Here is a 13,687-nt window from a genome sequence, read left to right as displayed (position 1 = left end):
GTTTGTTCTTGAGCACCAAAAAGATTCCTTTCCTGTACCAAAATTCTTATTAAATGTGAATGAGAATAGCAGATCATACATAGTAAGAGAATAATATAATATTTTGTCCTATTTTAAAATTTAAAAGATAAATGAGCTTTTATTTGTGATCACTACATTAAAAGTTTGTTTTATTTAAAGCTGGAAAATATCTGTATAGATCAGAATTCTTAGGAGCAAATAGAAATCTATTCTGCTTATCTTAAGTAGAAATTGATTGGAAAGATATTTAGTATCTCACATAACTGGTAGGAAGGTAGAAGAATCAAAATGTAGAAAATGAGCAGAAAGCCAGAGAAACTAGCATAGTGAACACAGTCAAGGTCGCACCACAGGAACGATTTAGTTCAAGTCCTGCTGCATGTCACCAACACAGACTCTCAACACCACAGCTGTGAATAATTGCTAACTATCCATGGGGTTTGCATTACTAGCTGGAGTTTTGGAGTCCCAGGCAGGATTGATGAAGCCTGGGACACTTGTCCATGCCCTTGCTGCCAAGGGGAAGGGAAGGAGAATGTCTGAAGTTCCTTGCTTTTTCCAACAAGAGGCAGGGCCCTGCCTTTCAATGAATGAAGGGGATTTCCCCCAAATAGGAGGAGTTTGGATGCTCAGCAGCCAAGAAAAGGGCACATATCCACTACAGTCCACCCATTTGGCTGTCCAACATCCATATACACTGTTCTTCCCATACTTACCCTTCCTTTTTTTTGGTAAAAAATTCCAGACTAACCTAATGCAAGTATCCACTATACAACCAAAAATGTAATCATCCCCTTCCCCAAAGGGTGATAATCCTGTCTCTCCAGTTCAAGATAATGTCCATTTTTCCACTAGTTTTACATGATCAGTATTATGCAACTTTGGACTCAATTGTATACTTAATCTATATAAAATAATGGAGGTAAGAGAGAGGAGAAATTAGTTAAAATATATAAATATATACATGACACAGAAAGAAAGAAAATATGTGTAGGCACTATGGTCCTTGTGTTTTTGCACCTGTCTCAAGGCCAGAACCTAAGACTTTCCTTCTTGTTCTCATTCCTTCAGGTAGCACCACCAGTGTTTAAGGTCCTTTACCCCGTGTTGTGATTCAGACTTTCACCTTAAGGAATCAGAACTCATGATGATCCTATCTGCATAGGCTTGCAGTAGTCTTCTGTTACCTTTTGTTTATTTTATTATGGAAAATTTCTAACATATACAAAAATAGAGAGTAGTATAATGAACTGTGTGCCCACCACCCAGCTTCAACAACTATTAGTCATAACCAGTCTTGTTTCATCTCTACCCCTACCCTTGTACTCTGAGGATTATTTTGAAGCAAATCCCAGAAACATCATTTCATTTGTAATTACTTGTTGGTATCTCTAAAAGATAAACTTTTTTAAGCATAAACACAGTACCATTATCTCACATATACAATAATTCCTGATATTAAATATCCAGTCAGTGTTCAAATTTCCCTCATTGTCTCATAAGTGTTTCTTAACAGCCAGTTAGTTTGAATTAAGATTCAGAAAAGTGGCACATATACTGTGTTGATCACCAGTTCACAGCATATACTGCATCCTCAGGACAGCACATCACCCTCACAAGGTGGTATCTTTTAGCTAATATCATAACTCGTCTTCAACAGATCATGCTTCTATGGGTGATAGGTTACATAAGAGTGGTGGTGAATCCCATGGGCATCTGCCAATTACATTCTTTTTTCATAGAGTAAATTCCTTAATCAGAAGCAATGTTGTTTGGGATACCATGGAAGTATGTGATGCATTCAACAATTCTCAGAATGATAGTGCTGATAAAATGATATTGGGGGAAAACAAATCCAAGACCAGAATAGGTATCTCTTCCAGTAAGGAAAACTCACTGTCTCCTCCATGAAGAGGTCCGGTGTAGCTGGCTGATCCCTCCAGGCTGTAGTACAGAAATGTGAAGTCTCCCATTTTATGAGCCTTGGTAGGAAGCAGGCCTCCACATCACACTTTGGAGGTACCTGGACAGTCTCCTTCCCTGGACAGCTAGGGCACAGGCATGTGATCTAGTTTTGGCCATTCATATCATCCTACCTGAGACTGCAGCTTGTTAATATAGTATCAGTTTTAAAACTCACATAAGTCAGTTATCTCTAAATTTTTATTGTTGTTTTGTAGAAACCATCCTGATGTTCACAAATATAGTGTGGAGACTGTACAGTGGTATCCTCATGACACTGGCATGTTCACCTCAAGCTCATTTGATAAAACTCTGAAAGTGTGGGATACAAATACATTACAAGTAAGTACACTAAAGCCTTTCCAAGTTGCTGTGTAGGGTGAAGAAGAATTTAACCCCAAACCATTTTAGTGTGATTATTTGCTAAGATGTCACGTATGTTAGACGTGAAAGCACTATGGTGGTTAAGTTCATATCTTGTCTCTGTTGCTGTGACATTGGGCAAGTGTGTGAACCTCTCTGTTTCAATTTCCTCCTCTGTAAATAGGGGTGATGATTGTACCTTATTAGAATGGTTGTAAATAGGTCCATATATGTAAAGTACCTAGAACAGTGCTTAGCACATAGGAAGTGCTCAAAAAAAATTAGCTTTTGTTATTATTATCTCTCTTATTTGAAAACTACTATGGTCAGGTGGTCTAAGGAAGAAAATTGGATTTATCTCCTATTGAATTAAACACTTAAAGGAAAAGAAAGTTATTAATATTATAGCTTAATAAAGGTAAACAGTAGATAGTAGTTTTTATGATATATGGTCAAATTTATATTTCTAGTGCTAATCTTTTCCCTGAGCTCTAGTCCCATGTTTCTCTACCTGTCTACAGAACCTCTTACATGAATGTAGTTTCATCTCCTGAAACATAACATGTTCCAGACTGAACGTGATCACTCCTCACATCCATTTTGTCCTCAAATCTTAGCAATTCTTCCTTCAAACTCTCTCATTTTTCTCTTTTCTATTTCCCTTACCATCACTGTGCATCTAGACTACTACTGAAAACTAACTGGTTTCCCTGCATTACTTTCCTTACCACACTTTCCATGGGAAGTTCTACCCCAGAATTAATCTTATAAAGTAGCTTCATCATGTTTCTACCCAAACCCACTAGTGACTCCCATTGTCTAAATTCAGCCTGGCATTCTAAGTTCTCCATAACCTCACCCCTACTCTCTCAACCTTAGCTTCTACCTCTTTTCAACATAAATGGTTTGCTGCCGCTAAATTGGACTCCTTTTGCCTTTGATCACATCTTGATTGTGTTGTATTCCCTGCCTCAAGTCCCTTTCCCTATGCAACTTTGCTCTTCTCTTATTCATCTGATAACTGAAAGTTTGTATCCTTTGACCAACATCTCCCCAGTTCCCGCAGCCCTCACCCTCTGGTAACCACCACTTTATTTTTTGTTTCTAAGAGTTCGGCTCTTTTAGATTTCACAGATAAGAGATATCATACAGCATTTGTCGTTCTCTTTATGACTTACTTAACTTAGCATAATGCCCTCAAGGTCCATCCATGTGTCACAGATGGCAGGATTTCCTTCTTTTCTATGGCTGAGTGATATTCCATTTTATATATAGATACCACATCTTCTTTATCTTTTCATTCATTCATGGATATTTAGGTTATTTCCATGACTTGGCACTTGTAAACAATGGTGCAGTGAAGGTGGGGGTGTAGATATCTTCTGATAGTGATTTCGTTTCTTTTGGATATATACCCAGAAATGAGGTTGCTGGATCATATGGTAGTATGATATGGTATTTTTTATTTCTTTTTTTTATTTCTTTTTTTTGTGAGGAAGATCAGCCCTGAGCTAACATCTGTTGCCAATCCTCTTTTTGCTGAGGAAGACTGGCCTTGAGCTAACATCCTTGCCCATCTTCCTCTACTTTATATGGGATGCCGCCACAGTATGGCTTAGTAAGCGGTGCGTCAGTGCGCGCCAGGGATCCAAACCTGCGAACCCTGGGCCACCGAAGCAGAGCGCACGCACTTAACCGCTTGCACCACCGGACTGGCCCCTGGTAGTTCTATTTTTAATTTTTTGAGGAACCTCCATACTGTTTTACATAGTGGCTGCAGCAATTTACATTCCCACCAACCATGCACAAGGGTTCTCTTTTCTCCACATCCTCACCAACACTTATTATCTCTTGTCTTCTTGGTGATAGCCATTCTAACAGGTGTGAGGCGATATCTCATTGTGCTTTTGATTTGCATTTCCTTGATGATCAGTGATGTTGAGCACCTTTTCATGTGCTTGTTGGCCATTTTTATGTCTTCTTTGGAAAAATGTCTATTCACTTACTCTGCCCGTTTTTTAATCGGATTGTTTGGGTTTTTTGCTATTGAGTTTATGAGTTTTTATGTTTTGGAATATTAACCCCTTATCAGATAGGTATATGATTTGCAAATATTTTCTCCCATTCCGTAGGTTCTGTTTTCATTTTGTTGATGGTTCCTTAAAAAATCATCACCAAGACCAACGTCAAGGAGCTTACCGCCTATGTTTTCTTCTAGGAGTTTTATAGTTTCAGGTCTTACATTCAAGTGCTTAATCCATTTTGAGTTGATTCTTGTGTGTGGTGTAAGCTGGTGGTCCAGTTTCATTCCATTGCATGTGGCTGTCCAGTTTTCCCAATATCATTTAATGAAGAGACTGTCCTTTCCCCATTGTATATTCTTGGCTCCTTTGTTATAAATTAATTGACCATATATGCCTGGATTTATTTCTGGCCTCTCTATTCTGTTCCGTTGATCTGTGTGTCTGTTTTTATGCCAATACCATACTGTTTTGATTACTATAGCTTTGTAAATAGTGTTTTGAAATCAGGAAGTGTGATACCTCCAGCTTTTTTCTTCTTAGGATTGCTGTGGCTATTTGGGGTCTTTTCTGGTTTCATACAAATTTTAGGATTTTTTTTTTTCTCTTTCTGTAAAAAATGCCATTGGAATTTTGATAGGGATTGCATTGAATCAGTAGTATGGACATTTTAACAATGTTAATTCTTCCACTACATGAACATGGACTGTCTTTCCATTTATTTGTGTCGTCTTCAATTTCTTTCATCAATGTCTTATAGCTTTCAGTGTACAGATCTTTCACCTCCTTGGTTAAATTTATTCCTAAGTATTTTATTCTTTTTGATTTTTAAATGGGATTGTTTTCTTTTTTTTTTCTTTTCTTTTCTTTTCTTTTTTTTTTTCTTTTTGCTGAGGAAGATTGGCCCTGAGCTAACATCTCTTGCCAATCTTCCCCTTTTTTGCTGAGGAAGATCGGCCCTGAGCTAACATCTGCCAATCCTCCTCTTTTTGCTGAGGAAGACTGGCCCTGGGCTAACATCCATGCCTATCTTCCTCTACTTTATATGGGACGCCGCCACAGCATGACTCGACAAGCGGTGCATCAGTGCGCACCCGGGATCCAAACCAGCGAACCCTGGGCCGCCGCAGCACGCGCATTTAACCGCTTGCGCCACCGGGCCAGCCCCCTGGGATTGTTTTCTTAGTTTCTGTTTCTGATAGTTCATTATTAGTGTATATTGTATATTCGTTTTCTATCCTACAACTTTACTGAATTCATTTATTAGTTCTCACAGTTCTTTGGTGGAGTCTTTAGGGTTTTCTATATATAATATCATGTCATCTGCATATAGAGATAGTTTTGTATTTTTGTTTGTGTGAGGAAGACTGGCTCTGACCTGACATCCATTGCCAATCCTCCTGTTTTTGCTGAGGAAGATTAGCCCTGAGCTAACGTCCGTGCCCATCCTCCTCTATTTTTGTATATGGGATGCCGCCACAGCATGACTTGATGAGCAGTGTGTCGGTCCGTGCCCGGGACCCAAACCTGTGAACCCCGGGCTGCCAAAGCGGAGCACACGAACCTAATGAGTATGCCACCAGGCCAGCCCCTAGAGATAGTTTTTTGTTTTTTTGTTTTTGTGAGGAAGATCAGCCCTGAGCTAACATCCGTGCTAATCCTCCTCTTTTTGCTGAGGAAGACCGGCTCTGAGCTAACATCTATTGCCAATCCTCCTTTTTTTTTCCCCAAAGCCCCAGTAGATAGTTGTGTGTCATAGTTGCACATCCTTCTAGTTGCTGTATGTGGGATGCGGCCTCAGCATGGCTGGAGAAACGGTGCGTCAGTGTGTGCCTGGAATCCAAACCCGGGCCGCCAGTAGCGGAGCACGTGCACTTAACTGCTAAGCCACGGGGCCGGCCCTAGAGATAGTTTTAATTCTTCCCTTTCCAGTTCCTGTGCCTTTTATTTCTTTTTTTTGCCTAATTGCTCTGGCTAGGACTTCCAGTACTATGTTAAATAAAGTGATGAGACTGAGCATCCTTGTCTTATTCCTGATCTTAAAGGAAAAGCTTTTAACTTTTCATCGTTGAGTATGTTAGCTCTGGGGCTTGTCATATATATATGGCCTTTATTATGTTGAGGTACGTTCCCTCTGTACCCAGTTTGTTGGGAAAAAAATCATACTTTTTAATAAAAGTTAATACCCATTCATGATTTTTTGAACTCTTAACATACTAGAAATAGAAGGGAAAGTCTTTAATTTGGTAACGAATATCTGTTAAAAAAAAAAAACGGGGGCCGGCCCAGTGGTGCAAGTGGTTAAGTGCGGCGGCCCAGGGTTCGCCGGTTCGGCTCCCAGGTGCACACGGATACACTGCTTGTCAAGCCATGCTGTGGCGGCGTCCCATATAAAGTAGAGGAGGATGGGCATGGATGTTAGCTCAGGGCCAAGCTTCCTCAGAAAAAAAGAGGAGGATGGGCATCAGATGTTAGCCCAGGGCTAATCTTCCTCAGCAAAAAGAGGAGGATTGGCAACAGATGTTAGCTCAGGGCTAATCGTCCTCACACACAAAAAAACAAAAACAAAAAAAACCGCCGGGGCCAGCCCAGTGGCGTAGTGGTTGAGTAGTGTCCTCTGCTTTGGCGGCCCAGGGTTCGCAGGTTCAGATCCTGGGTGCAGACCTGTGCGCCACTCATCAAGCCATGCTCTGGTGGCAACCCACATACAAAATAGAGGAAGATGGGCACAGATGTTAGCTCAGGGCTAATCTTCCTCAGCAAAAAGAGGAAGATTGGCAACGGATGTTAGCTCAGGGCCAATCTTCCTCACAAAACAAACAAACAACCAAAAAATACACTTAAAAACAAACATTATATGTGGTGGGAAACTATTGAAAGCTTTCCCTTTGAGTTATCGCTGTTATCCCCACTGTTCAACATTAAACTGGAAGTTCTGGCCAGTGCAATAATGCAAACAAAAGAAATAAAAAGATTTAAACTGTCATTCACAGATGACATGATTATGAACATAGAAAATCCAAAAGAATCTATAGCCAAACTATTAGAATTAATATGAGTAAATTGAGCAGTGTTGCTGGATAAAAGGTCAATTGTATTTCTAAATTGCAGGCACAAATAATTATGAAATTTCAAAACTAATGTCATTTACAGTTGTGTCAAAAATCATTATATACCTAGTAATAAATTGAAAAGCGTACAAGACCACTCAACACTGCACAGAAAACTATAGACTATTATTGAGAGAAATTAAGACCTAAATGAATGGTAGAATATGCCATGTTCAAGAATTACAAGGCTCAGGGCCGGCCCCATGGCTTAGTGGTTAAGTGTGCGCGCTCCGCTGCTGGCGGCCCGGGTTCGGATCCCGGGCACGCACCGACGCACTGCTTCTCCGGCCATGCTGAGGCCGAGTCCCACATACGGCAACTAGAAGGATGTGCAGCTATGACATACAACTATCTACTGGGGCTTTGGGGGAAAAATAAATAAATAAAGTTTAAAAAAAAAAAAAGAATTAGAAGGCTGAGTATTGTAAAGATACCAGTTTTACCCAAAATGATCTACAGAATCAGTGCATTTCTGATCAAAATCTTCACAGGGTTCCTTTATGGAAATTGACTAGCTAATTCTAACATATATATGGAAATGCAAAGAGACAGGGCACTCTTGAAGAAGGATGAAGTTTGAGGACTTTATTACCTGATGTCAAGACTTACAATAAATTAAGTAAGGTAATGTGATATTGGCACAAGTGGAACAGGATAGAGAATCAAGGAACACACCCATACATATACAATCATTTGACTTATGACAAAAGTAACACTACAATGCATTGGGGAAAGGATAGCCCTTTCCATAAATGATGCTGGATCAACTAGGTATCCATACAAAAAAACTAATCTTGACCCTTACCTCACACCAGACACAAAAGTCAATCTCAGTTGGATTACAGGTGTAAATGTGAAAGAAAATAATAAAGCTTATAGAAGAAAACAGAAAAATGTCTTCATGGCTTAAGATAGGTAAATACACAAAAAGTACAAACTGAAAAGGGAAAGATTGATCAATTGAACTACGTTAAAATTAGGAACCTCTCTTCATCCAAAAACACCATTAAGAGAGTGAAAAGGTAAGCCACGGAGTGGGAGATGATATATCTGACATACGCAAGTATCTGAAAAAGGACTTATATACAGATTATATAAATAATCAACAAAAGTAAAAAGACTGAAAGCCCTTCAGAAAAATGGGCAAAACACTTGAATAGGCAGTTCAAAAAGGAGGATATCCAAATAGCCAATAAATAAAACTGTTCGACTTTATTAATTGAGTCCCTGGATATATTAATTAAATTTACAATGAAATTCCTTTCTATACCCTCCAGAATGGCTAAAATTAAAGAGGCTGATGATGCCAATAGCAAGTACATATATTGCTGATGAGATTACAAATTGGTACAGATATTTGGTTTCAACTGAAGCCAAATATGTGCATACCCGGTGACCCAGCAGTTATACTTTTGAGTATATAAATGCATACATATGTGCACCAAAGGACGTTTATAAGAATTTTCATAGCAGCACTGTTTATGGTAAGCAAAGACTGGAAACAACCCAAATGTCCATTAACAGTCAAATAGAATTTGGCAAATTAGATATTGGAATACTATCCAACAATGACAAGGGAACACTTACTTCTATATCAACGAAATTTATCAATTTTACGTAATATTAGACAAAATAATCAGATACAGAAGAATGCCTAATATATAATTCCCTTTATAGGAGGTTCAAAAAATAGACCTAACCTGTGGTGATAGAGGTCTGTATGGTGGTTATCTTTCTTCTTTTTTTTTTTAAATTTTAATTAATTTATTTATTTATTTTTCCCCCCAAAGCCCCAGTAGATAGTTGTATGTCAAAGCTGCACATCCTTCTAGTTGCTATATGTGGGACGCGGCCTCAGCATGGCCGGAGAAGCGGTGTGTCGGTGCGTGCCCAGGATCTGAACCCGGGCTGCCAGCAGTGGAGCGCGAGCACTTAACCGCTAAGCCACGGGGCCGGCCCGGTGGTTGCCTTTCTTGGTGAGGGTTGAAAGGGGGTTCTACAGCCTTCTGGGGTGTTTGTAATGTTCTATTTTATAATATAGGTGGTGGTTACTTTGTGAAAATTCATTGAGCTTTACACTTATGATTTATATGCTTTTCTGTATTTTTGTTACACTTTACTTAAAAGTGTGGTTTAAAAATTAGTGAGCCATACATTTGCATTTTCTTTCCTTAACATTGACTTCTTTTAAAACCCTAAGAAAGACATCTTGAATTTACATTTTTTTTTTAGAACATAAATATTTTGCTAACTCAAAACAGTATTCCGTGAATGAGTTCATATTCATTCTGAAATAGATAAAGCATTTTATTGATAAGAACTTCGAAAGTATTCAGTAAGAAATAGTTTATTATGCATCTGCTAGGTTCAAAGAAAAATAAGGAAGGCATGATATTGTCCTCCTCATCCTCTACCCTGGTCACTGATTTTCCTATTAATGTGCATATTAGATACCTATCATTCCTTTTCTTCACCTGTGTTTTCCATAAGCGTGTTTTTATAGTTTGAGCATATGATATGGCTTAGAGGACTGTCTTCTCTAGAGTCTTCTCTATTAAACTTTAAGGTAAAGAGCACCTTTCTTGTCATTCTGAGTTTTCTTAAAATTTTGCATAATGAAACATAGTTCAGAAAATGCTGATGTCAGTATCCAGGCCTTGTTCTTTAAAAATGAATAAGACTCTTGAATATATTCAACAGGTATTTATTATATGGCTGTTACATGTTAGAACTAGAGATTCAGTGGTGAGCAAAACAGACATTGCTCTATTGCAAGGAGCCCTATGGCAAGGAGCTTCAAGTTTAGCAAGAAAAACAAATGATTAAACAAGAAATAACAGAAATGTCTGAATGGGTCTGTAACCACGAAAGTATACAGTAGTTTAGCAGGGGCACCTAACCTATTGGGAATTTAGGGAAGGCTTCCCAGAGCAAGTGGCTGAGATGAAGGATGTTGAGTAGAAGTTGGCCAAGTCCATAGAAGGAGAAAGAGACTTCCAGTCAGAGGGAACAGCGTTAGATAACTCTTGGGGGTAACAGTGAAACATGACATTTTAAAAACAAAGATGCTCGGTATGGCTAGAGTACCAAAGGACAGTGGCCAGAGATAAAGCCAGAAAGGTAAGCAGGGTCTGCATCATGAGGGGCCTTGTAAATTTTGTTAAGTAGGTTGAATTTTTTCCTAGGAGGAAAAGTAAGCTATTGAAGAGTCTAAGCAATGGCAAAAAATGAAAACATCAAATTGGCATTTAGACAAAAGAGTCTGTATATGTTGCAAATAAGTTAGCAGGTGGCAAGAGGAGAGTCAAACAGACCAGATAGGAGGTTGCAGTAATCCAGGCAAGAGTAGTTAGTGGCCTAACTACAGTAATAGCAATGGGATAAACAGATATGAGAGATTATTTATGAGAGAGAATTGACAAGAATTGTAAGTTGATCAGCTGTCAGGAAGAGTGAAAAATCAAGAATGGCCATCAGAGAAATACAAATCAAAACCACAATGAGATACCACTTCATATCTTAGGTATGAAGGATGGCTATAATCAAAAAGATAGACAATAGCAAGTGTTGAGTAGGATGTAGATAAATTGGAACCGTCATACATTGCTGGTGGGAATGTAAAGTGGTGCAGCTGCTTTGGAAAACAGTTTCTCAAAAGGTTAAACGTGGAGTTACTATATGACCCAGCAGTTCCACTCCTGCATATATATACCCAAAGAGAAGTGAAAACATAAGTCCACACAAGACTTGCACACAAATGTTCATGGTGGTATTATTCATAATAGCCCAAAAGTGAAAACAAATGAAATGTCCATCATCTGATGAATGGATAAACAAAATGTGGTATAGCCATAAAATGGAATATTATTCAGCAATAAAAAGAAATGTAGTACTGATGCATGCTTACAACATGGATGAACCTTGAGAATGTTATGCTAAATGAAATGAAGAAAAAGAAAAAACATTATACTAAATGAAAGACCACGTTGTAGAATTCTAAGTGAAATATCAAGAATAGGCAAATCTATAGAGACAAGGTAGATTAGTGGTTTCCTAGGGTGGAGGGGAGGGAGAAATGGGGATTGACTGCAAATGGGTATGGGGTTTCTTTTTGGGGTAATAAAAATGTTCTAAAATTGATTTTGGCGATGATCATGTAACTCTGAATATACTAAAAAACATTGAAGTGCACACTTTAAATGGGTGAATTGTATGATAAGTCAGTTATAGCTCAATAAAACCATTATTTAAAAAAAAAATCAAGAGTGACTCCCAGGTTATCTAGCTTGGGCAATTGGGTGTATTATATTGTTAATTACTAAGATAGAGAAAGGATAGGGGGGTGTTGAGTTCAATTTTGGATTTGTTATGTTTGAAGGATTTGTAAGAAATCCAAATGGAAATAATCCAGGAGTTGAGCTATACGTATCTGGAGTTCAGGAGTGTGGTCTACACTGAAAATACAGATTTATGAGTCACTAGCATATAGGTGGCAGTTGAAGAGAAGAGTACATAGAACAAAACCCTGAAGAAGACCAAGATTAATAGGACAGAAAAAGGAAAATAAAGCCTACAAAAGACAATGAAGAGGAGTAGCCAGAGAGAATAAGAGGAAAATCAGGAGTATGTGATATAATGGAAGCCAGTGGAAGAGATTGTTTTAAGGAAGATGGAGTAATCAGCTGTGCTGAATGTTAACTGACAGGTTAGGTAAGATAAAGACTACATTTGGTGACAGGAAGTTATCAGTGATATTGGAACACTATGGTGAATGGGAGTAGTGGGCATAAACCTCAGACTGCTGTGAGTGGAAATACATGGGAGATAAGAAATTAGAGACAGCCAAAATTTGGATTTAAAGAGGAAGAAAGAAGATTAATTAGGAGGAATACAGAATGAAAAGGTTTTTGTTTTTTTGTCTTAGGGAGGGGATTGCTGTTAAGATGAAAGAGACTTGAACATTTTTTAGTGCTGATGGGAATGAGCCAGTAGGGAGGGAGAGATTATAGCTGCCCTGGAGAGAGAGGTGTTAATGTATAGGGTGAAATATCTGACAGTGCTACAGGGAATCTGAACACAGCAAGGGGGATTAACTGTAAATATGAGGAAGGATCATTTTTCCATGATAACAAGAGTGAAGAAGGAAAAAGGATAAGTGGAAGCAAATGTGTTTGTAGGTTTGTCAATAAGGCATTGAGGGAATTCTCATTGAATGCCTCCTATTTTCTCTTTGGAATAAAAGATAAGATCACCTGTTGTGACCAAGTGGTGTTGTTTGTGGAGAGTGGAGAAGGTATGAAATAGCTGCAAATACTGCAGAGAATACTGATGAAATATAATAGGACTGGCGGTCAATACTGAAAGCCCAGTTGAAGTGAATGATCTTTTATAGTGATATCAGTTTGCCTTATTATAAGATTTTTTTCACCTGGGTAGAGTGGTGGTCAGCTTACTGCGGCCCATAGGCCAAGTCTGGGCTCATGGCCTCTTTTTGTAAGTAAAGTGTTATTGGAACACAGACATGCTTGCTCATTTGTTGTCTATGGCTGCTTTGATGCTACAGTGGCAGAAATGAGTAGTTGGTTCTCAAAGCCTAAAATATTTACAACATGACCCTTTACAGAAAAAGTTTGCTGACCTCTGGTATAGATCAACCTGGATATAGATGAAGAGAAGGCAGACGTTTGGGAACATCCAAGGTTGAGGTCTTGACAGAGTGCAAGGATTAACAACAAAGGAGTTGAAGCTACTGGCAGTTGAAGTCTTGGACCTTGGAATCCAAACTGAAGAAGGAAAAGAAGTGAAGATGAGGAACTGATAGGAGTTCAGAGCTTTATTTGGATGTCTTGGAGGTAGTTGGGGAGAAAAGCTGAAAATGATAGAAGATTGTGGTCATATGTAACTGTAATGTACGATTTCAAAGGAGAAGCAGTTGTAGGTGATCAGAGTGGCTGGGTATGGTAGCTGAGGTTGTATGGACCTGAGAGGCAGAGGACTGGCTAGATCATCTATGTAGATGCTGAAATCTCCCAGAATGGAGTGGAGAGGAAGATGGTGAGCCAAGTGGTTATCTTTTCTTAATCTCTGGGATTTATTAGAGAAAAACTTTTTCTCACAAAAAGGAGAAGAGTCTTATCAATAACATAGGATTTAAAATTATCAGGTTTTTGAGAGTATTACATTCCTATGTTTAAGTCAAATAAATTGCTA

At 38.7% G+C, this 13,687-nt stretch overlaps 1 protein-coding gene across 5 annotated transcripts in view; it reads left to right on the top strand.

Annotated features, from left to right (window-relative positions):
• Nucleotides 1-13,687, top strand: part of ERCC8 (ERCC excision repair 8, CSA ubiquitin ligase complex subunit) — a 68,216-nt gene that overhangs the window by 15,068 nt on the left and 39,461 nt on the right. For all 5 annotated transcript variants that reach the window (XM_087443303.1, XM_004422857.3, XM_087443306.1 and 2 more), the window contains one exon: nt 2,202-2,325. In XM_087443303.1, coding sequence (XP_087299429.1) covers nt 2,202-2,325 — 124 coding nt within the window. The remainder of the gene's footprint in view (nt 1-2,201; nt 2,326-13,687) is intronic.

The sequence above is a fragment of the Ceratotherium simum genome, chromosome 18, assembly GCF_057802395.1.
Source record: "Ceratotherium simum simum isolate JZ-2026a chromosome 18, ASM5780239v1, whole genome shotgun sequence".
NCBI lineage: Eukaryota > Metazoa > Chordata > Mammalia > Perissodactyla > Rhinocerotidae > Ceratotherium > Ceratotherium simum.
This window is presented reverse-complemented; position numbering and strand designations above follow the sequence as displayed.